Source organism: Aquarana catesbeiana, linkage group LG02 (assembly GCF_042186555.1).
Source record: "Aquarana catesbeiana isolate 2022-GZ linkage group LG02, ASM4218655v1, whole genome shotgun sequence".
NCBI classification, from domain to species: Eukaryota; Metazoa; Chordata; class Amphibia; order Anura; family Ranidae; genus Aquarana; species Aquarana catesbeiana.
Genome location: NC_133325.1, coordinates 554,099,791 through 554,127,145, shown reverse-complemented (window position 1 = coordinate 554,127,145; position 27,355 = coordinate 554,099,791). Strand labels below are relative to the sequence as shown.

Genomic DNA, 27,355 nt, shown 5'->3' with positions numbered 1-27,355 from the left:
AGCATGCAGAGGAGGTTGTGGACTGGCTTACTAAACCTTCCTCATCCTCTGTCACACAAGCAGAGACAAGTGTGCAGTCCCCTGCAGTTGCCAGAGTGGATAAACCTGCCTCCTTGTTCACATCTATTCCTGCCATAGCCTCCAACATCAGCCATTGAGGAGTCAGCTGAGTTATTTGACCACAGCGTCAGCCACTTGAACCTTGATGATGCCCAGCCATTACTGGATTCAGATGTTGGTTCTGAGGTTGAGGATGACAGGAACATGAGGCTAGAGAGAGCACATCTGCCAGCAGCACACCACCAGCTGTAGACTGTAGCCGGCAAATTTCTCTGCCCCAACTGCTGCCAGGGAAAAAAAATACAATGCCTGCCACCCACATGCCCAGCTTCTGAATGCAAGCTTATCAAAGCTGTTGGCTCTCCAACTTATGCCTTTCAGCCTGGTGGATTCTGCCCTCTTCCGTGAATTTGCACAATGTGCTGTACCACAATGGCAGGTTCCCAGTCGCTACTACTTTTCATGTAAGGTCGTTCCATCTCTCTACCATCATGTGGAAGGGAATGTTCTGACATCATTAGGGAAGGCAGTCAGCTGTAAAATCCACCTTACTGCTGACACGTGGTCCAGGAAGCATGGGCAGGGACGATATATTTCGTTCACAGCACACTGGGTAACACTGCTTGCAACTCGAAAGGATGCAGGACAGGGCTGCAGCTTGTTGTGCCCCCACGTCTCCATACAGCTGGTGGTGATGATGCCAGACCTGTGAGCTCTACCCCCTCCTCCTTCTCCACCACCTCTATGCCCTCCTCTGCAGAATTGTCCTATGAACATCAGGTACCCCCTAAACGTTCAAAGGGCTAATCCCAGAGTCAGGCTAAAAGGTGCCATGCAGTGCTTCAGCTGGTGTGTTTAGGGGACAGGAACCACAACGGAGCAGAGATTCTTGCAGCTCTGCAGGGACAGGCCCAGAGGTGGTTTACCAGTGTTAATTTTAGTCTTAGGACTAAAATGGCATTTTAGTTTTAGTCCCATTTTAGTCTTCTGCAATTGCTTTAGTTTTAGTCATATTTAGTCAACTACATCTCCAGTACATTTTAGTCGACTAAAATGTCCTACGTTTTAGTCGACTAAAATCTCCAGTACATTTCATTGCAATTAATTGCAATTTAGTTTTAGTCATTGTCTTTTGACTAAAATGGCATTTTAGTTTTAGTCTAATTTTAGTCTTTTGACTAAAATGGCTTTTAGTTTTAGTCGTATTTTAGTAATCTCAATTGTTTTAGTTTTAGTCGTATTTTAGTCGACTAAAATAGTATTCATTTTAGTCGACTAAAATGTTTTAGTTGTTTTAGTCGACTAAAATGTTTTAGTCGTTTTAGTCGACTAAATTAACACTGTGGTTCACACCACGCCAGCTGGAGCCAGGAATGGTGGTGTCTGATAATGGTTCAAACCTCCTGTCCGCCCTTAGACAGGGAAAGTTGACACATGTGCCATGCCTGGCACGTCCTCAGTTTGGTGGTGCAGCATTTCCTAAGTACGTACCCAGGGTTGCAAGATGTACTAAAGCAGGCCAGAAGAGTCTGTAGCCATTTCAGGTGGTCATACACAGCCAGGGCTCGGTTGGCTGAAAGTCAGCAGGAATTCCACCTGCCCATAAATCGCCTGATTTGTGACATGCCCACCAGGTGGAAGTCAACTTTGGGAATGCTGCAGCGGCTATAAATGCAGCAGAAGGCCGTCAACAAGTACCTGTGCCAGTACGGCACGACAACAGGCTCAGGCCGCCTCTGCTTTTTTTCCCCTCACCAATGGTTGATCATTAAGGATGCATGCACTGTATTGTCACCATTTGAGGAGGCCACAAGGATGGTGAGCAGTGACAGTGCATGTATCAGTGACACAATCCCTGTTGTGTTCCTGTTGGAGCAGACTCTGCGTGGCATTATGGTCAGGGCACTGGAGGCAGAACAGCAGGAGGACGAGGAGGACTTCCTTTCCTCTCAAGGCCCATTTTATAGAGACACCATCATTCCTATGTCACAGAACACACAGGAGGAGAGAGGGGAGGAGGATGAGGATTCTTACACTTTCATAGGCTTTGAAGAAGAGGAAGACATGCATCAATCTGTAAGCGATGGCTTTCCAACCCCAGGACCCTTAGGAGTAGTACGTGGCTGGGAGGAGGAAGTTCCAGATGTTGTCATCCTGAGTGCCCCCGAGTCTGCTTCTCAAACCTTGGTAAATTTGAGGCGCATGGGCAACCTCATGCTTCAAAGTGTGTGAAAGGACCCAAGATTACGTGGCATAAAAGAGAAGGATGATTACTGGTTGGCAACCCTCCTTGACCACCGTTATGAGAGGAAGGTCTCAGAACTCATCCCGTCCCCACAGAGAGTGCAGAAGATAAAATCTCTTGAGGACACGTTAAAGAGGATTTTATTGAATGTTTTTCTTGACTCCAGTAGGTTACAGTGTCGTGAAAAACATAGTTTTGAGTCTTCTGTTGGTCAAAAGAGGAGCGTTGGAGAAGGCATCTGCCTAATTGAGGCATTTCGGAATTTTTTTAGTCCTCGACGCCCAGGGCTGTCAGCGTCCACATCGGCAGTGTCTGCATCACATGGTGGACGAATAACTCGGGGCCAAAACAGAGATGGAGAGCTTTCCAGCTGATGATCCACTGACTTGCTGGGTCATGAGAATAGACCACTGGGCAGAACTTGCCCCGTATGCTATTGAGTTGTTGTACTGCCCTGCATCCAGCATGCTTTCAGAATGGGCATTCAGTGCTGCAGGAGGTTTTGTTACTGATCATAGAACGTGTCTGTCCACAGACTCCGTGGACCGTTTGACTTTTATAAAAATGAATCAGTCTTGGATTACCAGCTATGACGATGGTTAAGTCTTTTTGGGATGTGGAATCTCGGCAGGACTTCGAGGCTACCTAGCTTTGAGCATGTTCAATCATTTTATCTGGAAGAATGTTTTGGTATCAGTTTCATAAATTAAATTAACACCCAAAGACCAATTTTTCAGCACCTGTTTGACAGGTGCATATCATTGCAATTTTTTACAGCAAGGCCAATTCTTCCTTTTATCAAGAGTACATCTATAGGGTTACGGTGGGAAGGCGGCCCCAACACCCAAAGAGTAATTTTTCTGCACCTGTTTGACAGGTGCATATCATTGCAGTTTTTTACTTTAAGGCCAGTTCTTGCTTTCATCAAGAGTACCTCTATAGGGTTACGGTGGGAAGACGCCACCGACACCCAAAGACCAATTTTTACGCACCCGTTACTTGTATCCAAAGACAAAGTGACACCAGAATGCATCCAAAAAATCTCTAATCTTGTTCCCAGTGTACTACATTGTGGCCTCATCATAAACACTGGCTCCCCAGCTGTTGCCAAGCAAAATAAAGGCAGCTTGCAGGGAACCATTGTATGCCCAATTACTTGCATATAAGCCTTCAAAATGGGCATGTTTGATTTTTGACGTTCGGGTCCCATTGACTTTATTGGGGTTCGTTATTCGGGTCTGAACTTTCGCAGTGTTCAAAAGTTCTGGTACGAACCGAACAAGGGTTCGTTCAGCCCATCCCTAATTATAGGTTTTGGGACTCTAAATTTGAAAGTGGCCAAGGCAACATATAGCAAATGATCACTATATTCAGTGACAGATGGAAACTGTATAGTTGAGATGCTGTAATAATGCTGATCCTTATCTAGCTCTAGCTCAATTTTTGTGGGTATTTATAAAACAGAGTCAGGAAGAAATGAGATATTTTTCCATAAAATGTTTGGAACTTTTACTAATATATCAATTGCTAATTTTATACCAGTATATTTTCCTAATTTTAAAAATGCAAGACAAGTGCATCATTAGTTTTTTTTTTTCTATCTATCTATCTATCTATCTATCTATCTATCTATCTATCTATCTATCTATCTATCTATATATTATTTTTACAAAATGAAGCAAGGCATTACAATATACAGTATGTAAATACAATATACATTTATTTAGTCTTTACATTTGAACTATCAACAGCGTGACAATAGCAATGCATCACGTCAGGACAGTATCATGTAATTAACAGTTTTGCTATGGCATTAAGTGATGGCAGTCAAACCACCTTAACTTTCTGTGTAGACATGAGACGGGACAGGTTCAAAATACAATTCTAACTTCCTTGAAAAGCTTTTCTACAAAGAATATACAAAAACAATATCAAGAAAAGGTTAGTGTCTGGTAGTTCTTCCTCAGATGTGGGGGTTAGCATCTCTGATTCCTGCCGAAGCAGGGTAGAATTTGTCATAAAGAGTGGGAGCAGAGGTGGAAGGGAAGCAGGGGAGGTGCGTGGAAATAGTCACGAAAGAAAAGAAAGCAGTAGAAACAAGTCATACGGTAAGAGGGGGAGTAGTTGTACGTACAAAGGAGGAACAAGAGCTTCTCACAATGTCAGCATCCAACTGCCTCTGTTGTCAAAACTGGCTGCAATATCACGGTTCAAGGAGTAGCAAGACTAGAAATATAGTCATCAGAGTAACTAAAAATATTCCAATAAAACCTTTTTCGGTGAAAGGTTTTTATTCTTTACCTTAATTGTAGCAGTAAGCCGTATAATTCTAATTATTAGAATTTTTATCTTTTTCCATTATTTTTAAATACTATATTTAAAAAAATATACATTAAATAAAATATTTGACATTTTACCAGTTGAGGATTCTAATTGTAGGAGCTAAACCCTAAACAACTTTCTAGGACATATCCCATAAGTCTAGCTCTTTTCCCCCATCATTGATCCCAAACTGCTATTACCAGAACTTACTGACTACCATAGCAGGAGCAGCTGTCAAAGTACAGTTCTCCTGTGTAAATTATCACTTGCAGATTGTCTACAGGTGTCGTTGAGTAATACAGTGTAGCATTGCATTGTTACATTGAATTTACTTTTTCATTCATTCATTCATTCATTTAATTAAACATACTCCTTTTTAACCCTTTATTAACCCTTAATTAACCCAAATCAGTTCTAAATAACTTTTCACTTTGCTCGTAGCCATTATTTTACTGCAAATTTTTATTTAATGTGAATTATTTACCATTAATATTTAATCTTTTTTTTATCTGTATACATTTTGTGTGTGTGTTTTTTTGAGTATTGCATGAATAAATGTGCAAAATTGAAAAAATAAACTTTTTTTATTTGTAAATAACTCCATTATGCTTTGCACCAGAAACACCATTATATTGACATTTATACCAGACAAATTATCAAATAAAAAGCATAATTTTTATATACAGTAAAACTTCTTTAGCTTTAAAATAATTTTTGTGTCCTTTTTGTCTATAGACCGCACTTGCAAGCTATGGAACTTGGTCACTGGTCAAGAAATTGGTTCCCTCCGTGGTCATCCACACAATGTGGTATCTTTGAAGCACAGTCCCAACACTGGACTTGTACTTACTGCATCTGCTTCTTGTGTTCGGGTCTGGGATATTCGAGACTCTGCACGGTGTGTGCGGACTCTTATGTAAGTATTTTTTTTCTGTAGAATACTGTTATACTGTGCCATTAGCCACTGATCAATGCAAACTGATACCCTTTATTGCTTAAAACCTATTTTGTTGGGTTTTTAAAAGATGGAAGCTTTCATGTCACATGAAGTGTTTTGACAGGCACTATACAATATTAGTTATAATAACCACATAATTATACATAGAACAACAAATAGGTACAACGGAATACAATCGTTTTCTACCTTACACACATGTGTAATGGCTTTATTGGTATATACAAAATGATCAGGGCTTAAAGGATAAGTTCACCTTTAACTGCTTCCCGACCGCCTAGCAGATATACTGCGGCAAAAGGGCACGTACAGGCAGATTAACGTACCTGTACTTTGCCCTGTAAGAGGCGGCTTGCGGGCGCGCACACCGGGAGCTCCGTGAGCGTGATCCAGTCCGCGGGGATACCCGTGGTCGTCTCACTGTGAGGAAGAACGGGGAAATGCTGATGTAAACAAGCATTTCCCCTTTCTGCCTAGTGACACTGATCACCGCTCCCTGTAATCGGGAGCGGTGATCAGTGTCATGTCACACACAGTCCCTCCCCCCCACAGTTAGAATCACTCCCTAGGACACACTTAACCCCTACAGTGCCACCGAGTGGTTAACCTCACTGCCAGTCACATTTACACAGTAATCAATGCATTTTTAATTGCACTGATCACTGTATAAATGTGAATGGTCCCAAAATCACGCCAAAAGTGTCCGATCTGTCCGCCATAATGTCGCAGTCACGATAAAAATCGCTGATCGCGGCCATTACTAATAAAAAAAAAATATTAATAAAAATGCCATAAAACTATCCCCTATTTTTTAAATGCTATAACTTTTGCATAAACCAATCAATAAACGCTTATTGCGATTTTTTTTTTTTTTTTTACCAAAAATATGTAGAAGAATATGCATCGGCCTAAACTGAGGAAAAAAAATGTTTTTATATATTTTTTGGGGATATTTATTATAGCAAAAAGTAAAAAATAATGTGTTTTTTTTCAAAATTGTCGCTATTTTTTTGTTTATAGTGCAAAAAATAAAAACCGCAGAGGTGACCAAATACCACCAAAAGAAAGCTCTATTTGTGGGGAAAGAAGGACGTCAATTTTGTTCTGGAGCCACATTGCACGACCGCGCAATTGTCAGTTAAAGCGACGCAGTGCCGAATCGCAAAAAGTGCTCTGGTCTTTGGCCAGCCAAATGGTCCGGGGCTTAAGTGGTTAAAAAAATTAAAATAAATGCATATTTTTTTGCAGGTAAAAAAATTAGCATTTATTATTTTTTGTAGTAGGAGCCTCTAAAGCATTGCATCAGCGATCATTGCACCTGACAGGAAGACTCAGTGAACTTCCACATCGCTATGGTAATTCATTGAGAACAGCCACTAAGGATGTCGGGGCTTGTAGTTCATTCAGACAGTGAGTGTTGAATTCTTTGTGAAATGTTCATACACTTTTGATCTAAGACCTTAGGGGAAACATGCTTTTTTGGCACGGGAATAAAAGCTTCAATTGAAATTGCAAAATTTGTTTTTAATTCTTATTATTTGTAGATTCATTGACATTCACTGACACATCTCGCCAAAAGGAAGTTTTGTAGGGCATTTCACACACATTATTAGATATACAGGAGGAAATTTACTAAAACTGGTGTACACAGAATCCAGTGCAGCTGTGCACAGTAACCAATCAGCTTCTAGGTTTTATTGTCAAAGCTTAATTGAACACACTGACGTTAGAAGCTGATTGGTTACTATTAAGGATGAGCTCCGGCGTGTTCACACAGCCCACGTGCAGAGCCCGCCAGGAAGTCAGCACTGCGCTGCGCTAATCACAGGCAGTGAGACATTTACCCGATGCGTGGCTGCAGAGATCGGGAAATGTCTCACTGCCTGTGATTAGCGCAGCAGGGTGCTGACTTCCTGGCGGGCTCTGAACGTGGGCTGTGTGAACACGCCGGAGCTCATCCTTAATAGTAACCAATAGTGCACAGCTGCACCAGATTCTGTGTGCTCCAGTTTTAGTAAATCCCCCCAACAGTATCTGTATTTTGTACTCCAGTTGTGATCCTTTTCTCTGAGATCATTCTGATAACGTTATGCAGAAATTGTTACTGCAGTTTGACAAATAAATTGTCACTGGTTATATTTCCTTTTTCAGGTCATCAGGTCAAGTGGTATCAGGAGATGCATGCTCAGGTCTGGGTCTGCGCTCTATGAGCAGTCAGGGAGAACTGCAGATTAACCAGATTGCTCTAAATTCTGATGGAACCACTTTGTATGTAGCAGCCGGGAATGCAGTGAGAGCCTGGGAGCTGAGCAGGTGCAGTTATGCATACTAAGCAGATTGAATGGCATTATTAGGCATCTTTACACATACTTGCTTTACTGCTTGTTCCACTAATGTGCTTTTTTGCATTACATCAGAAAAGTGCTTTGCCTGTTATAGGATATTAGAATATATTTGATTAACAATTATTGTTTGCTGTGTTTACTTTTGACTGGCTGTACTAACCAATGATTAGTAGTGACAGTATAGTGTTAGGGTTAACTTAGGTAAGTTTATTAAATTAAAAGATCATTGAGAATGTAGAGTCCTTTGCATAAGAATAATTGTGGTCAGGAGAAGAGCGTAGTGTAATATTGTATACCTCTGTGGTCTCAGAAAGCATTGAGCAGCTCTGTGCTATATGTATGCTGGCAGTGCTGCATGTAACCGACCTCTTCAAGTACACAGTTCTAATTAGATTCAGGCAACACCACAAGTGTTCTCTTTAAGCATAGAACATGTTGAACGTTTGTGCCATCCCAGACCATGAAGACGGCATATGGCAGAAGGTGACCTTGTGGTGCTGTTTTTATAGTAGATTGTAATTGGTTATTTCTATCTGCATGTGTCTCCCATATAGTAAAAAAAATAGGTCTTTATTATGTGAAAGGTAAAAATGTTTATGTTAATTACAGTGGGGACAGAAAGTATTCAGACCCCCTTAAATTTTTCACTCTTTGTTATATTGCAGCCATTTGCTAAAATCATTTGAGTTCATTTTTTTTCCTCATTAATGTACACACAGCACCCCATATTGACAGAAAAACACAGAATTGTTGACATTTTTGAAGACTTATTAAAAAAAAAATCTGAAATATCACATGGTCCTAAGTATTCCGACCCTTTGCTGTGACACTTATATATTTAACTCAGGTGCTGTCCATTTCTTCTGATCATCCTTGAGATGGTTCTACACCTTCATTTGAGTCCAGCTGTGTTTGATTATACTGATTAGACTTGATTAGGAAAGCCACACACCTGTCTATATAAGATCTTACAGCTCACAGTGCATGTCAGAGCAAATGAGAATCATGAGGTCAAAGGAACTGCCTGAAGAGCTCAGAGACAGAATTGTGGAAAGGCACAGATCTGGCCAAGGTTACAAAAAAATTTCTGCTGCACTTAAGGTTCCTAAAAGCACAGTGGCCTCCATAATCCTTAAATGAAAGACGTTTAATAAGACTCGTGGCCACTCATTACAATTAGAAGAAAAGAGGTTTAACCTTAAACTACGTAGAGGGTTCTTTACTGTAAGAGCGGCAAGGATGTGGAATTCCCTTCCACAGGCGGTGGTCTCAGCGGGGAGCATTGATAGCTTCAAGAAACTATTAGATAATCACCTGAATGACCGCAATATACAGGGATATGTAATGTAATACTGACACATAATCACACACATAGGTTGGACTTGATGGACTTGTGTCTTTTTTCAACCTCACCTACTATGTAACTATGTTTGGGACAACCAGAACCCTTCCTAGAGCTGGCCAAACTGAGCTATCGGGGGAGAAGAGCCTTGGTGAGAGAGGTAAACAAGAACCCAAAGATCACTGTGGCTGAGCTCCAGAGATGCAGTCAGGAGCTGGGAGAAAGTTGTAGAAAGTCAACCATCACTGCAGCCCTCCACCAGTCGGGGCTTTATGGCAGAGTGGCCTGACAGAAGCCTCTCCTCAGTGCAAAACTGAGCTATCGGGGGAGAAGTGCCTTGGTGAGAGAGGTAAACAAGAACCCAAAGATCACTGTGGCTGAGCTCCAGAGATGCAGTCAGGAGCTGGGAGAAAGTTGTAGAAAGTCAACCATAACTGCAGCCCTCCACCAGTCGGGGCTTTATGGCAGAGTGGCCTGACAGAAGCCTCTCCTCAGTGCAAGACACATGAAAGCCCGCATGGAGTTTGCTAAAAAAACTCCTGAAGGACTCCAAGATGGTGAGAAATAAGATTCTCTAGTCTGATGAGACCAAGATAGAACCTTTTGGCCTTAATTCTAAGCGGTATGTGTGGAGAAAACCAGGCACTGCTCATCACCTTTCCAATACAGTCCCAACAGTGAACCATGGTGGTGGCAACATCATGCTGTGGAGGTGTTTTTCAGCTGCAGGGACAGGACGACTGGTTGCAATCGAGGGAAAGATGAATGCGGCCAAGTACAGGGATATCCTGGATGACAACCTTCTCCAGAGTGCTCAGGACCTCAGACTGGGCCGAAGGTTTACTTTCCAACAAGACAATGACCCTAAGCATACAGCTAAAATACAAAGGAGTGGCTTCACAACAACTCCGTGACTGTTCTTGAATGGCCTAGCCAGAGCCCTGACTTAAACCCAATTGAGCATCTCTGGAGAGACCTAAAAATGGCTGTCCACCAATGTTTACCATCCAACCTGACAGAACTGGAGAGGATCTGCAAGGAGGAATGGCAGAGGATCCCCAAATCCAGTTGTGAAAAACGTGTTGCATCTTTCCCAAAAAGACTCATGGCTGTATTAGATTAAAAGGGTGCTTCTACTAAATACTGAGCAAAGGGTCGTAATATTTAGGACCATGTGATATTTCATTTTTTCTTTTTTAATAAATCTGCAAAAATGTCAACAATTCTGTTTTTCTGTCAATATGGGGTGCTGTGTGTACATTAATGAGGAAAAAAATGATTTTAGCAAATGGCTGCAATATAACAAAGAGTGAAAAATTTAAGGGGGTCTGAATACTTTCTGTCCCCACTGTATATGAAATCAATCTAAATGTTATCAGAATTTGGAGTTGGGAAGCTTATGGGAATGAAATCCTATGCAAAACAATGCAATACACCGATTTGGTAGTATTTTACACCTGCCTCAGTGCAGCTTTTTTTTTCATACCACTGCAGGTTTCAGCTCATTGGGAAACTAACGGGTCACATGGCTCCAGTCATGTGTCTGACAGTCAGCAACACACCGAATGGGCGAGACCTAGTTATCACCGGATCCAAAGATCATTATGTGAAGGTTACTCATTTTCTCCCCATTTGCATTTTTTTAATTCATCACCCCATCAGTTAATAAAACATACCTGGGTAAAAAGCTTTACATTGTAAATGTATAGTTTCTAGTAAATTTAAAGAGATTGTACTACACATTTTATTTCAGATATCATGCATGTGTGCCCACAGAAAATCTTTGAATGCAGATATTGTATTTTATGTAAAGCTAAAAAATCAGTATCAACTTTAGTCACATATTCCTTATTCACACACCTTTCTGAAGTTCAGAAGCATCAGAGATAAATAAAAAATTGTGGATACATGTGCCAGTTCAAATAAAATAAATATGCCATAAAAAGATTTAGAGTAAAAATAAAATAAAAAAAATTAAACATGCCCTATAGATAAAGGGTAAGAAAATGTCACTCTCAGTATACTCGGTGGTGTCCTTATCGTCAGCAGCTCCAGCTGATGTGCACCTCTCAGCTGATTACATTTAGGAATCCATCTACCCATTTTTTTCCAGACCTAGACGGTCTCAGAGGTAGGTGGATGTAAATGAAAACAAGTCTTTTTACATCCGCTTGCCCATAGAGCTGCATGGAGCTTCCCATCTGGTCCACCTGAAAAATGGACCTAACTCCTCTCTACAGCTGATTATTTTAGTAATTTTTCTGCCTATAGCCCTGCTTTGGCTCCTAAACAGACTGAGTCCCAGGAATTTTACTCTCTACTCATCTATAGCTAATCAATTTAGTAATTCTTCTCCCTAGAGCCCTGTGGCTATAGGCGTCAGAAGAGAGTGTCAGGAAGTATACTCTACTCCTCTCCAGCTGATTAAATCAGGAATCCATCCACCGATAGCCCTGGTATGGTTCCAAAACAGATTTTGTGCCATGAATTGTATGCATCGCTCCACTGCGTCTGCACAGCAGTCACTGCTCTGTAAAAAAAAACTGCAATATTTATGATGAAAAAACACTGTACCACAAGACTTAAAGCGGAACTTTACCCATAACAACTGGGCAAAAAATAATGTTCTTTAGCAAGAAACATACATTCCACATTAATAATTATGCTACCAAAATGAGAGTGTGCTGTGAAGTGCTTTTCAGCATTCCTCCTGTTTCTTCTTTCTGGAAGCTGCCATTTTGCTGAAACCCAGAGTCCCAACAGTAAATCACAAAGCGGAACTAAACCCATCGATTTAATAGTTTCAAAGAACAGTTACATTGCTGGAGTTTCTAACTGTCACATTTGCTTGTTTCCAAACTGTCAATCCAATGGCTGGTGTCATAACTGATCGCATGTGCAGCACCACAGCAGTTGCAGATCAAACAGAAGCAGCTTCCTTGGCTGTAAAAGATAGGAGGGTTTAATTCTGCTTTAAGGTTGTCAGCAGATCAGCCTCTACAAATTCAGCAGTGCCTCTAAATGGAGAGCAACTGAGCATGTGCAGAACAGGGTGACACAGTGTATTACTGTATTTGAAATAGTATAAACACTTGTTTTGAATGTTTTACATGGCTATATCTGCAAAAGGGGCCAGCCTGAAGTCATCTAGTAGGACTTAATTTTCTGACTAAAGTTCAACTGTAAGTTTAGTAAAGAAATGTGCTTTGGATATGTGTATAGTTATTATTATATTTATTTTGTTGGAGTTCTTTTTTATTAATTGATTAAGCTAATCTTTTTTAGATTTGCTTGGTTATTGCCATCATACCCTGTGGATCATTCAGTATAATAGGGAATTGCTATAGAAAATAATGACAGTCTGCCTCTACACTTCTTACTGGCTGGCTGGGGGTGGTCTTACTAAAAGAAACTACATAACTTTCTTATAAAATGCATACAATTGTTTTAAATTGGTGTTGCTGCATTGCAGGTGCAGTGGAGGAATGTAATTAAATTCTATATGTCTGATACAGACAGATGAAGAGCCTGCTTTGGACTAGTTGCTTAGGGTTATTTGTGTTTATTCTGTTAGTACCAGAGGCCAGCAAATAAAAAAAGATATAGCTGAACATAGTGCACACTTACATATCTATAATATGCCAGCTAAGAAAGCAGCTGACTGATAACCACAGTAGCAATTAAAAGCTAACATGAAGATCTAAAGACATGCATGTAGCAAGCAATTCAGACAAAAACACACAGCTCCACCTATTAACCTTTAGCAACCTACTAAACAGTTTGTATGCCTTTAACCCTGCATATATGTTCAACTCATTCAAATGAAATATATATTATGAAAATAATATATATGAATATATTTTCTTTAATAATATAACTACACCATTATTATACCATTATATACTGTACACTCAACTAATCATTTTCCTTTTTTATGTTTATATGTTCAGATATTTGAATTGCACTCTGGGTGGGGAGGCAGCATTCCTCCTACCTACAATTTGGAGCCTCCACATTATGATGGCATTGAGTGCTTGGCTGTACAGGATAACATCTTGTGCAGCGGTTCCAGAGACAATGGCATCAAGAAGTGGGACCTACAGCGGCATGAGCTCATACAGGTTTGTCTTTGTAATCATCTTGTTATGTAAAAAAAAAAAATATTTCAAAGTTTTGTAAGACAATAGTAGATAAATATAGTATTATACCGTATATTCTTATTTTGATGCGTTTTCCTGCTTTTATTGTCAGCAGACATTATCTTTCTGTTCAATAGAACAGTATAAAGGGGAAGCATCCCCTATATATAGTTAGAGAACAAATTAAAGACACATAGTATAATAACATCAGTGGTGTAGTGGGTAGCACTCTCGCCTAGCAGTAAGAAGGGTCACTGGTTTGAATCCCAACCACAACACTACCTGCCTGGAGTTTGCATGTTCTCCCTGTGCCTGCGTGGGTTTCCTCCGGGTACTCTGGTTTCCTCCCACACTCCAAAGACATGCTGGTAGGTTAATTGGATCCTGTCTAAATTGTCCCTAGTATGTATGAATGTGAGTTAGGGACCGTAGATTGTAAGCTCCTTGAGGGTAGGGACTGATGTGAATGTACAATGTGTATGTAAAAGCGCTGTGTAAATTGACGGCGCTATATAAGTACCTGAAATAAATAAATAAAATAAAATAACATCTGAATTTTTCTAGTAACCTTCACATTGTACATACAGTACTTGACCATTACAGATGACCATTACAGGCATTGAAGTTTGTTCGAATCTAGAAAGAGCTTACCAGCAGAGGTGTCTTTCATTGTGGCCATTTAAATAAAGCTATCGGATACTGCTGATGGCTGTTCAGTAGGGCGTGTATGTGGTCTCAGATGTGGAAATGTAAAAAGGATAAGAAAATTGAGTAGAAGAGGTGAAACGAGGGGGGGTGTTTGTGGGAGGAAATCTGAAGGAAGAAAATCTAACACCCACATGGACCAAACTCATTTCATTTTAAACTGTCTTAAATAAGAAGGAAGGTGCCAACATCCCAATAGTATAGCTGATCAAAAATGATTATGTGAAGGGATTTTTTTTTTTTAATGTTATGCACTGCATCCGTTGATAGTTTGATGTTTTGTGGAACATGGAGTGTGTGACCTCTTGCACATCCTTGTCAGCCTTTGATTTTATGTGTTTTTTATGGATTTAATGTACAGTGAAATGTTGGATATTTTTTTATACTATGTGTGTATCAGAGATAATAACTGCATATAACTGTGCCTATATAATCCATCCACATAATCCTCTTTGATCTTGTTTGAATTTAGTCATGGTATCCATTAATTTTGCAGTGATTTTTTTCATTCAGGAGTATACCCTCTAGTAACCACTTTCAGAGGTTTAAGAATGGAAGATTGCCATGCTTTAACATTTGGTTCATTGCAGTAAATAAGGCTGATGATAATTAGGTTTTCTGTTAAGAAGAGCTTTGCCTGGTTCATCTGATAGGAAATGTTGCCCAATGGTAGATATTTCTTTACTGTGCATTGGGGGACACGGGAGGTAGTAGTTCTTAGGCATGTGGGTAATATGCAGCTGCCTACAGGAGATGCTCACTGGCAAAAAAGGAAAAGGCCAGCTCCCATAAATCTCCACCTTTAACTGTTGTGCTTCTGTTTTTTTTTTATTCTAGTGTCCTAGGAGGTTGAACTCCTTTTCCTTAGGTCTACTGAGTAAAAGTATAGATACGTTTTTCTTTTTACTGATCTTTTTTTCTATCAACATATTTGGTTCTCCACAGATGTTTTTTTTTTTACTTTAGTCAAAACGTTTAATGTGCTTCTTAAGCAGGTCTCTATACAGCAGCAATCCAGATCAGTTTATCTTCAGCAACAGCCTTCCTTGGAGGCCAGACCCAGACCCCACTGGGCTAGCCTGGAATGTGACTCTGAGGCACTGCTCTGTAGCTTCTGAAGACTCACTCTGTGAGTAGGCCCAAGAATGGTGCGAAGTTAAACTAAAAGGTGAGCTTTAGGCACTGGGCCTTGCATTGTGGTGCTTTTCAAACCCATGTGTACTATGTTAGTTAACTGCAGAGCGCCCTTCAGTTTCAAAGCAGTGGTGCAGCCTCTGGTGTACTCAGTTCCTAATGTTTCCTAGTGTAAGTAAGCCCAGAATAGTTTAAAATTAGCCTATTGTGTAACCCTCAAACTATAGGCTCTATATTGCACCACTTTCCCAGACCTTGTGTCAGTTAACTGCAGACAACTGTCCAGTTTCAGAGTTGTGGCACAATCCTTGGTGTGACCCCGTCTCTCCATGCTCTCTCTCTGTAAGTCTGATTGTGTTTAGCATATCTTGATATGTAACCCTTTTGCACCAAACTCTGCTTTTTGTTACTTCTCAGCTGCTTGTGTACTACATTGATACTTGAGTATTTTCACATTTTAGAGGTGTAGCGCAGCCTGTTGGCGTGACCCAGTCTCTCTTACAACGTTTAATGTTTAAGGCAAGTTGGGCTGTGGCACAGGAACTGCATCACAATTTAAATATCTACCCTTTTTTTCCTGAGATAACTGTTTAGCCTGAGGAAAGTTAATGCTGACGTCATCTGCTAGGGACAGTGTTGAGCTTGAGCAGGCACTCTTGTTCCTTTCCAACACTTGGGCTTAGAAGAATATCTCTTCCCACTGCTACTGCTGCTTCTAGCACTTGTGGATCATCCAGTTTCTGGTCTTGTTCCACTGTCCACCTTTAGTGAATAGATTATTGCCGCTAAAATAATCCAAACATTTTAGGATTTGTTAAAAGTTCACTAGAATAGTTAAATAAGTATGAAGTCCACTTTATATAAAAAATGAGGCAGATGTAAATGTAGGATTGTCCATCACAGAAAAAACGTTGCTGATAATAATTCAAAACAATCGCCTCCTCCACACTGCATGTGTCACAATCCCCCTAGGAAATGCACTTACCAGATGATACTGGGTTATACGCTTATCTGTCAATGGATGATGTCTGCTCACTGCATACACTCCGTCAGATAATACTGGGTTATAAACTTGACTTGCAATGGGTGTTGTCAGCTCTCTGCATGTAATCCATCTAGATGTTTGCTCATCACAAGCAGAGCAAAAATGTATTACAAGTCGATATCTCCTGACTACCTCTCACTGCTCCAGCGGTGTTCCCGGTTAAGGCAAGCAGGAAAGCCGACGACGTAGGTTGACCACACAGCAACCTACGTCGTCGGCTTTCCTGCTTGCCTTACCCGGTAACACCGCTGGAGCGTTGAGAGGTAGTCAGGAGATATCGACTTGTGATACATTGTTGTTACATGCTCTTTTATTTTGAATTACATTGTAAGTGTGCAATCTTAGGGAAACCTATAATAAACACCTTTTTAGTACTGGATTACGCTGTGTATCTTTATTTTCTGCTTGTGATGAGCAAACATCTAGATGGATTAAATGCAGAGAGCAGACAATACCAATTGCAAGTCGGGTTTATAACCCAGTATTATCTGACGGAGTGTATGCAGTGAGCAGACATCCATTGACAGATAAGCGTATAACCCAGTATCATCTGGTAAGTGCATTTCCTAGGGGGATTGTGACACATGCAGTGTGGAGGAGGCGATTGTTTTGAATTATTATCAGCAACGTTTTTCCTGTGATGGACAATCCTACATTTACATCTGCTTCATTTTTTATATAAAGTGGACTTCATACTTATTTAACTATTCTAGCGGACTTTTAACAAATCCTAAAATGTTTGGATTATTTTAGCGCTGCTAATGTTATGGTATTTGTTGCTGTGACATTTCTGCTTTAGTGTTGTATTATTATAGTAGCTGCTTTTGTTATTTTAAAGTAACAACTTTCCATGAGCGCCGAGGAAAAGATACCAACTAATTGTTGAGTTATTTCTAATTTTTCTGCCAATAGATTATTGTCACTTACAACCTACTGCGCAGGTTTGTGAGTGAATAGGGTATAGTTGTTGTTTGTTGCAACATGCCTGTCCTAGGAGAGTCCCGCTGCAAAGAGTGACCTTCCTGCATATTCCCCTATTGTTTCAAGGAGCAATTTTCCTCTATCCTCAAATGGAACTGACGGCTGTGTTTTGGATCATGGGACCCCTATTTCTATGGGATTGTCCTCCTCAGCAGCTTCTGTAGCTCCGCTGCCTGTGCCTAAGACTTGCTCTGTGTCTTATATTCACCAAGGAAATTGTGTCAATCTGTATTAGATTAATGAAACAATATGCTTGCAGACTTTGATTTGTGCACTTGTTAACATTCTTTCTTCAAGTAGTAGTTGATGCTATTTTGACTCTCGTGTTGAGTTGCAGAATCTGGATTTTGGACAGTGCAGAAATGTGGTCCTTGATCTAACAAATAACTCTTGCCCCTTTCTTTCATCTTAGAAGCATTTTTTAAAAACTGGCTTAATCCTTTTTCCAACTCTTGGGTCCGGTTCTATGGAACAGACAGTTTTCCAAGTGCTAAGGGAACGTCTATGGTCTCTTGTGGCATTTTAACAGAGTGTGCAATATCCTCTTTTCTGGACAAAACACTCTACTTGTCTGCCTCTTTACACTGGACTGTTTTGGTGGTCTCATATTGTCCACACTTTTTCCATGCAGGACTCAAAGTCTTGTTTCCAGATCCCTGCATTAAAACTTTTCCCTCCTTATATAGTATGGGTTCTGTTCAGGAATGCAACTTCCCTTCCTTCTACACTAGGAAATTTCCATTTTGTTACATCTATTTTTCCCTGGAAGATCAACACACACTACACTCTGTTACCTGACTGCATAGTTCCCCCGGTCCTGGAATCCTTATGGGACATATTTATTGGACGAAAGGGCAACCTTCTTCCCTATATCAGATTATCATCTGATTATTCATATATAAAGTACTGTGCAAATGTTTTAGGCAGGTGTGAAAAAAATGCTGTATATTAAGAATGCTTTCAGAAATAGAAGTGTGAATCGTTCATTTATTTTACATTTTGTTAATTGATAAAAATAAACAAAAGAGAAAGGCAGATCAATGTTTGGTGTGACTACCCTTTGGTTTCAAACCAGCACAGGTAGGTTGTTCCTACTTATTGGCAATCAAGTAATTATTCATCATGCCATACCATCAAGGAAACATGTGATTGGCCCCAAATTTATTTTGCAGCAGGATATTGACCCCAAACATACAGCCAATTTCATTAGGAACTATCTTCAGTGTAAAGAAGAACAAGGAGTCCTGGAAGTAATGGTTTGGTCCCCACAAGGGACCGTTTCTTAACATCATTGAGCCTGTCTGGAATTACATGAAGAGACTGAATGATTTAACCACTTCCCGACCGGCACATGTACATATATGTTGGCAGGTTGGTAGCCCTGCGCAAAACGACTTACATGTACAGGTACCTCCTTTAAGAGCCTTAGCAGGCACACGCCGCTGCACGGCAGGGGACCCGATGCGTGTGGCCGGCGGTTGCGATGACCGCCGGCCACCCATGATCGCAGGCACAAGTGACAGAACAGAGATCTGTGTGTGTAAATACACAAATCCCAGTTCTATCAGGATAGGAGACAGATTATGTGTTCCTATTAGTTAGGAACAGCGATATGTCTCCTCCTCTAGTCACTCCCATCCCCCCACAGTTAGAACACACTGAGGGAACACATTTAATCCCTTGATCACCCCCTAGTGTTAACCCCTTCCCTGCCAGTGACATTTATACAGTAATCAGTGGCTATTTTCAGCTCTGATCGCTGTATAAATGTCAATGATCCAAAAAAGTGTCAAAAGTGTCTGATCTGTCCTCAGCAATGTCGCAGTCCTGATAAAAATCGCTGCGCTGATCGCCGCCATTACTAGTAAAAAAAAGAATAATACAAATGCCATAAAATCTATCCCCTATTTTGTAGACGCTATAACTTTTGCGCAAACCAATCAATATACGCTTATTTTGGGGTTTTTTTTTACCAAAAATATGTAGAATATATATGAGCCTAAACTGATGAAGAAATTTGTTTTGTTTTTTTAAATTGGGGGGATAGTTAGTATAGCAAAAACAAAAAAATATTGTTTTTTTTTTTTTTTTCTTCAAAATTGACACATTTTTTTGTTTATAGCGCAAAAAATATAAACCGCAGAGAAATACCACCAAAAGAAAGCTCTATTTGTGGGAAAAAAAAGGACATCAATTTTGTTTGGGTACCAGGTTGCATAAACATGCAATTGTCAGTTAAAGTGACCAGTGTCGTATCGCAAAAAATAGCCTGGTCAGGAAGGGGGCAAATCCTTTCTGGGGCTGAAGTCATTAAGGCAGCCTACATCCACTGAAGATCTGTGGTTCTCCAAGATGTTTGAAAAAATCTACCTGCTGAATTCCTTCAAAAACTGTGTACACCTAGAAGAATTGATGCTGGTTTGAAGCCAAAGGGTAGTCACACCAAATATTGGTTTAATTTAGATTTTTTTCTCTGTTCATGTTCACTCACTTTGCATTTTGTATAGCCATAACAATAAAATATATATATTTGAAAGCATTCTTACTTACATTTTTTCACACCTGCCAGAAACTTTGGCATAGTAATATATATATATATATATATATATATAGAGAGAGAGAGAGAGAGAGAGAGAGAGAGAGAGAGAGAGGTCTCTTGTTTTAGCGGTGCTACCAGTGGTACTGCTCTGGAACACCAGATTCTTCATAGTACCTGTTCTTGTTAGTAGCAATTTGCTGCCTCTTTTTATTTATTTTGTCCTGTTCAAATATTAATTCCTTCAGATATTCTTCTAGTATGATTTTTTTTTTTTTTACATCGGTCTGCATTTGGACATTCCTTTTTCCCTCAATGAACAGTAAAGAAAATAGGATCTTTGTACTTATCCTAAAATCTTTTTCTTGAAGTCTATTGAGGAACACAGGTCCCATTCCTTTGTGTTTATTGGCCCTATGTCCTGCTTTTTCACAAATCTGAATCCTGTTGGTTAGATGCAGTTATCGGGGGATGTCCTTCAATGTTCTTTCTGTTTGTTAGTGCCCACTGTGGGCAGCTGCAAAATAACCTATATGTCTATTACTACATTCCTGGTTACCTAAAGAGATTTTAAGAAAAAGAATATACAGTAAGTACTGAACCATGTAGAGCACACAATAGGGTAGGACCACCAGACACAGTGAAAGATGCTAAGTTTGTTACAGCCTCAAAAAAAGATTTTAACCACTTTTTGCACTAAACATTGGCATTACAAATTTTGAATTCTTCATGTCCACATTTTGACTTAATGACTACATTTTGACTGCCTACTTTTATAGCAGCATTAAGACATATGTTAACTACTGATATGTTTGCAGCAAGTCCCAAATGCACACAGAGATTGGGTTTGTGCTTTGGGCTTTGTGCCAGGACGTCCTATGATGCTCAGTGGTTGTCGCAGTGGCACGCTAAAAGTCTGGAATATGGAAAATTTCTCACCTATTGGAGAAATTAAAGGCCACGAGAGTCCAATCAACGCTATGTGTGCCAACAGCCGTCACATCTTTACTGCATCCAGGTAAGAAGGGAAGGTACTTACGGAAATGACAGAGTAGCAGTGAGAGCAAAGTGAGAAACAATCTGTTACATTCATTCTTTAAATTATGTGTCTATGTATCTATTTTGCTCTATCTTTTTCCACCTTTACTGCTTTCTGTGTTTCAGATTTTCTCTCGTTATCACTAACATGGTTTTCATTCCACTGACCTTCTTTCCTTTCTGTGCTTTGTCTTCTCCTCCCTTTTCCTGTTCACTATTTCCCTCTTTTGTTCTTGTCCAAATACTGTTCTATATATTCCCTTCCCCCTCTCTCTCTCTCAGTGACTGCCGGGTCAAGCTTTGGGTCTATGTTCCTGGTCTTACTCCGTGTCTCCCAAGACGTGTTCTGGCAATCAAGGGCCGAGCCACTAGCCTTCCGTAACCTGTCCATCTTTCACCTTCCCATCTTTCCTCCTACTGCCCCTTTTATACCAGCGTCCCTCCACTCTGTTCATTTAAGGTACGGGACACTCATCTCCTTAACATGAGTGTTTTGACAATTCAAACAGCTTAGTCTGTCTACAATACCTCTGCTACTTGTTACCAGATTTAATATACAAAAAACAAATTCAGAAAGTTCTCATGACCTCTGACCTTGCAGTGATCTCGTGGTGAAGATATGGAGTGGGAGAAGACGTTTTGCCTGGACTAGGTGACCCTAATGACCTCTGGAGCTCAACAGGGTTTAGTAAAAGCAGGGTTAAAAGACCAACGATGATGAAGATACTTTATTTATTTCATCAAAGAGGAGCACACAGTTTGTCATAACAAGGAAAACCTGTTCTCTACTTCACTTTGCACTACCTCTGTAATTACTATGATACACCATACAAGCCTATGTAGTGTTACTGTATTTTGGAAAAATAGAAGGACAAAATGGAAGGTCAACGCTTACAAGAGAAAATAAAAACTGAAAAGAGATTAGAGCCTAGTGCATCAAACTTCTCCCAGCATGCTCCACTTCTACAAGAACTGTGCCCCTTTTATGTACTTGAAATACTGTCTACTTTGCCTTACTGTGTTTCTTTAGTATGTTCTTACTATGAAGCAGCACTTTCCATCGCCTGTGAAAGCACACTCCGACCCAGCTGCCAGATACAAATGATTAAATACTGTATATGTTCTTTATTAAATGACTGATAATAGCAAAATCTACTGGAAATAGAGCGGGAAAGAGGAAAGGAGGTTAACTTAATGACAATTTAAATGTATACCTCTAAACATGCTACCTCTTAAGCTTCACATTAACATGCTACATATGACCCACTTAGAAATATAAGTTGACAATGAAGGCTGTACTGGCAGCAAGGGTTAAGTTGCTCTGTATAAAGTGTTAAATAATTTTATTTAAAGCACAATTTCTACATTTTGTCTGTGAGTGCCAAGTGTTCATGTGTCAATAAAGATTAAACTGGAAAAAAGAATTAGCACAAAAAAAGTTTCAGTGGAAATATGTGTTTAATAAAAATTTATCTGGTACCCTTTCGTATATGTTTATTTCAAGGCAGGGTTAAATCTAGCATCAAGTGAAAGTCCAGATATACTTATACGACCAATTTTCCCCCATGTCAACAATACAATATGGCAGCCTTATTGCTGTAAGTGCTTATAGTTTCATTCGTTAGTTTATTTTTAGAAGTGCAGATGCAACTGCAATTGTTATCAGCATTCTCAGACCAGTGGCATCACTAGGGTTGGTATCACCTGATGTGGTAAAACATGATGTCACCAAACCCCCCCCCCCCCCGCAATAATTTTTTCCCATATAACAGTGTATATAATGGCGATAGTAGTGCCATTAACAACTAGCAAAATGGAATAACAATATCATATGAAAATAATAGAATAGAATAGGCCTCATGGTTTCTTGTAAACGCTGTTTATCCTGACAGGAGAAAATCAGTCTTATAAACTCAACTGAGCTGCATTTTTTCAAAACAGTTTAGGTGAGTTTAACAGAGTTTGGAGTTTGAGAGTTTGTTTATTTAATTGGCCAGAATTTAAAATTAATTTTGGCCATTGAAAATAAATAAGCACTGAAGTGCTAACGCGCCCAGCGTTTAGGCACATTTATACACGTTTAACAGCATTCAGCATTTTTTTGTGATCACAATTTCCTCTCCTGAACGCGATTTTAGGGCATTCCGAAAACAACCAATAAACTTCCCTGCTTGATAAACTGCTAAAAACGTCCATGTGCACGTGGACACCTAGGATAACATAGAGGGGAGTTTAAGGGCAGAATCAAAATGCCTACAATGCACAAAAACTTGAGTTTAACAGCAGCAGTGTGCATGAGGGCTTAAAGAACTATGTTTATTTTAGCGTTAAATTTTACTTAAATGGTAATTAAATAACACAAAAATAAACAGGAACAAATACACAAGCATTTAGTTAACATTTCAACTAAATCCGAACTTTGCTTTCCTAGCATTCACAGCTGCAAAATTGTGAATAACATAATCAAAATAAATGCATTTTGCTAACTCACTTTCAGCTGATACTATTGCAAGATTAGAAAGCCTTGACTGTCCCATTGTAGAATGCAAATAGTTCTTTATAAGTTTCAACTTTGAAAAGCTCCTCTCACGTGAAGCCACAGATAGGCAGCCCTGCAGGGAAGACTGAAAAGAGAAGCAGGGCTCTGAGCAGGCTAGTAATTTTAAGTTTTCACTTCACCCCCTAGCTAGCCTACTACAGTGCTCTATCCTGCCGCTGCGGAGTGACAGAGGAGTAGACACTGGGCAGACTAGCGCATCTGGCTCTCTTCTGTCTAGCCTGCCACAGTGCCCTGCAGGGGCAGGCAGCACACGGTCATGGTGCACACCCCAAACCATCCTCTGTAAATGATGCGGTCGGTACTAGTGCGCTGATCCTTGCCCTGTTACAGATGGAGGTGACACCATTGCAGTTGGCTATCACCTCCTACTTGAGGGTGTCTATCCACTGGCGGATGTCACCCGGGTGTGGTCCCCCATAGGGATGCCACTGCCTAAGACTACTGATATGGTATATAGCATATATATTTCCCATTAGGCAAGCAGGGCTACCAGTACTTGATTACCCCCAGGTCTTCTTCACAGTGCTATAGTGCCTGGCTACCACGCCGAGGCAGGTTCGAGCTAAGCACAGCAAATAGGTAATTTGGGTTTCAGAGAGACAGAGTGGTCCAGTGGAAGTCCGGATTCAAGACAGGCAACGTTCAGAGAGTAGTCAGGGTCAAATCAGTGGTCAAAATGCAGGCAGCGTTCAAAGAGTAGTCCAAAGTCCAATCGGAGATCGATAACAAGGAAATCCAAACTATCAGGCAGGGCGGGGATCAGGCAAAGGCAGGCAAACAGGGAGCTTGAAGTACGTTTAGCAAACACTATCACAAGCATGATGCTAAGGGTTTGGCAGGCTTAAGTAGGTTTGGTCTCCACCCAGAGGCTGTATCTACATCAATCACCCTGCAGGTGGACAGGGAGAGTGCAGCCAAAACCCAGATACTGAAATGAGAACAGCAGCTGCAATGGAACAGGAGCACTAGAAGGAACATGAAACAGTCATGGAGTTTAAAATAAAACCCACATAGTGTAACTCTGGTTTATTTAAAACAAAGTAAAAACAGTTACAAATATCAGCTCTAGCAAGTGTGACATGTTTTATCAATTAACTTAACCAGAGGCAGTAAAATAACTGGTTAAATACCGTATTTATTGGCGTATAACACGCACCGGCGTATAACACGCACCCCAATTTAGGAGGGAATTTTAAGGAAAAAAAAACTTTTAGGAGGGAAGTTGAAGGAAAAAAAACTTACATTTAAATGCCCATCATTGCAGCCTTCTCAGTGCAACCATGTCAGTGCAGCCTTCCCCAGTGCAGCCTTGTTAGTGCAGCCATGTCAGTGCAGCCTTCTCAGTGCAGCCTTGTCAGTACAGCCATGTCAGTGCAGCCATGTCAGTGCAGCCTTCCCCAGTGCAGCCTTTCCCAGTGCAGCCTTTCCCAGTGCAGCCTTTGATCCCCTGTCCTGAGCTTTAAAATCGCCGACCGTGATCTGAAAATGGCGCCGCCGGCGCCGAAATACACTTTTGGCTCCACTCGTAGTCCCGAGCGGAGCTATCCGAACCTAGCCGAGTAGGTTCGGATAGCTCCGCTCGGGACTACGAGTGGAGCCGAAAGTAAACGAGAGCCGCCGGAAAGAGCCGAGGACCGGCTCGGTGTATTTCGGCGCCGGCGGCGCCATTTTCAAATCGCGGTCGGCGATTTTAAAATTGTGACAGCTCAGGATCGCAGGGGATCGGCTTATAACACGCACCTGCGACTTTCCCCTGATTTTAAGGGGAAAAAAGTGCGTGTTATACGCCGATAAATACGGTAGCTACTTTCTTGGAATTAACTTTTATATTGCCCAATTTATATTACTTTTTCAATGCCCAATGCATATGTAACATCTCTAATAAATGTCAAATATACAGTATATTTTCCCACTCATACTGAAATATGATATCAAGCATCATACATAAAATATGTAATCTCACATATATCGCACTGTAATAGATACTTTGGGGCAGATTTACTAAAACTGGAGCACTCAGAATCTGGTGCAGCTGTGCATGGTAGCCAATCAGCTTCTAACTTCTAGCTTGTTCAATTAAGCTTTGACAATAAAACATGGAAGCTGATTGGTTTCTGTGCAGAGCTGCACCAGATTTTGCACTCTCTAACTTTAGTAAATCTCCCCTCTCCTGATGGCCTCCCCTCCAAGTTATAAGCAGGCTCAACCCTGCTTAGCCTTTAAGATCAAACAAGATCTAAAATCATTTCCTGGGTGTCCTCAATAAAACAGTTCATCTACTGTATATCCACATCCCATGCAGCTTTAATGTATTTAAAGTAGAACTATAGGCAAAACCTTTTTTGATAGAGTGAGGCTGGGTTCACACTGGTCCGACAAACGCTCCGACATTGGGAGCTCATGTCGCATGACGTGTGAAATTTAATGTTTCCCTATGGGAGCCGTCCTAACTGGTCCGACACAAGTCGTTCCGACTTTAGAAATGCTCCCTGTACTACTTTGGTCCGACTTTGATCCTACTTCAGCCTATTGACTATCATTGAAGTCGGATCAAAGTCGGATTGCCGTCTTGCATGATCCGACTTTGGCACGCGACTTGTGCTCAGATGTTCTTGAGGGGGAACTCCGCGCCAAATTTTAAATAAAAAACCGGCATGGGTTCCCCCTCCAAGAGCATACCAGGCCCTTGGGTCTGGTATGGATCTTGAGGGGAACCCCCTACGCCGATAAAAGCGGCGTGGGGGTCCCCCCCAATCCATACCAGACCCTTATCCGAGCAAGCAGCCCGGCCGGACAGGAATGGGGGTGGGGACGAGCGAGCGCCCCCCCCCCCTCCTGAACCGTACCAGGCCGCATGCCCTCAACATGGGGGGGCATGCGGCCTGGTACGGTTCAGGAGGGGGGGGGGCGCTCGCTCGTCCCCACCCCCATTCCTGTCCGGCCGGGCTGCTTGCTCGGATAAGGGTCACCAGTGTGAACCCAGCCTAAGGGAGGGTATAACCCTTGTCAGATTTTTTTTCACCATCTGTGACCCATTGCAGAGATTTCCCTTCACCTGCTGTTCCATAGCCAATCAAGAAGTGAGAGGAAATTCCTGCAAGTTAAGGGAATTCTTCTTCTCCAAAACTGGTGTCTCCATTTTGGTTTGCCTTTTATTACTTTTCTGGAGACAACTCGAAATTTGGCATTTTCTTTTATTTTCACTTTTAATAATAATAGTAAACAGGACAAATAGAGAGGGTGGGTTGGGGGGGCACAGACAGCAATATGAATTAACAAGAGTTCTAATCCTTCTTCACTCTATCCAAAACTAAAAAAAAAGAATTTACTTTATCCAAAATGTCTCCCTTGAGACTTTCCTCTTCAAATTAGCTCATCATCAGAATTTTTCTAACCCCCATTTATATCAGTGGACAGAAGACATTCAGCACAGGTGGTGTAATTCCCTAGGGTGATAGCCAAGGATTTTCAGTCATCTTGTGCACTTGATGAACCATAATAGAAGAGTTTTATGAACAGAATAAAAATAAAATTAAGTGTTTTGATAATGTTACATGGTGGTTTGTTTAACCACTTGCTTACTGGGCATTTAAACCCCTCTCCTGTCCAGACCAATTTTCAGCTTTCAGCACTGATGCACTTTGAATGACAATTGCGCGGTCATACAACACTGTACCCAAATTACATTTTTATCATTTTTTCCCCACAAATAGAGCTTTCTTTTGGTGGTATTTGATCATCTCTGCGGTTTTTATTTTTTTGTTAAAAAAGTTTAAAAAGACCGAATTTAAAAAAAAAAAAAAAAAAAATTTTTATGTTTTGTTATAAAATTTTTCAAACAGGTAATTTTTCTCCTTCATTGATTTACGCTGATGAGGCGGCACTGATGGGTGGCAGTGATGGGTGGCAATAATGGGCACTGATCGGCACTGATAGGCAGCACTGCTA

At 40.7% G+C, this 27,355-nt stretch overlaps 1 protein-coding gene across 4 annotated transcripts in view; it reads left to right on the top strand.

Annotated features, from left to right (window-relative positions):
- KIF21B (kinesin family member 21B) overlaps nt 1-22,326 on the top strand; it is a 151,090-nt gene extending 128,764 nt beyond the window's left edge. For 2 of the 4 annotated variants that reach the window (XM_073615972.1, XM_073615971.1), the window contains 7 exons: nt 5,363-5,543; nt 7,734-7,895; nt 10,764-10,881; nt 13,220-13,390; nt 20,628-20,827; nt 21,130-21,307; nt 21,449-22,326. In XM_073615972.1, the coding sequence (XP_073472073.1) occupies nt 5,363-5,543; nt 7,734-7,895; nt 10,764-10,881; nt 13,220-13,390; nt 20,628-20,827; nt 21,130-21,229 (932 nt within the window). In that variant the 3' untranslated portion in view covers nt 21,230-21,307; nt 21,449-22,326. Of the gene's footprint in view, nt 1-5,362; nt 5,544-7,733; nt 7,896-10,763; nt 10,882-13,219; nt 13,391-20,627; nt 20,828-21,129; nt 21,308-21,448 lie in introns of those variants that run through there. The other 2 variants (XM_073615973.1, XM_073615974.1) reach the window with 2 other exon arrangements.
- The last annotated feature ends 5,029 nt before the right edge of the window (nt 22,327-27,355 follow it).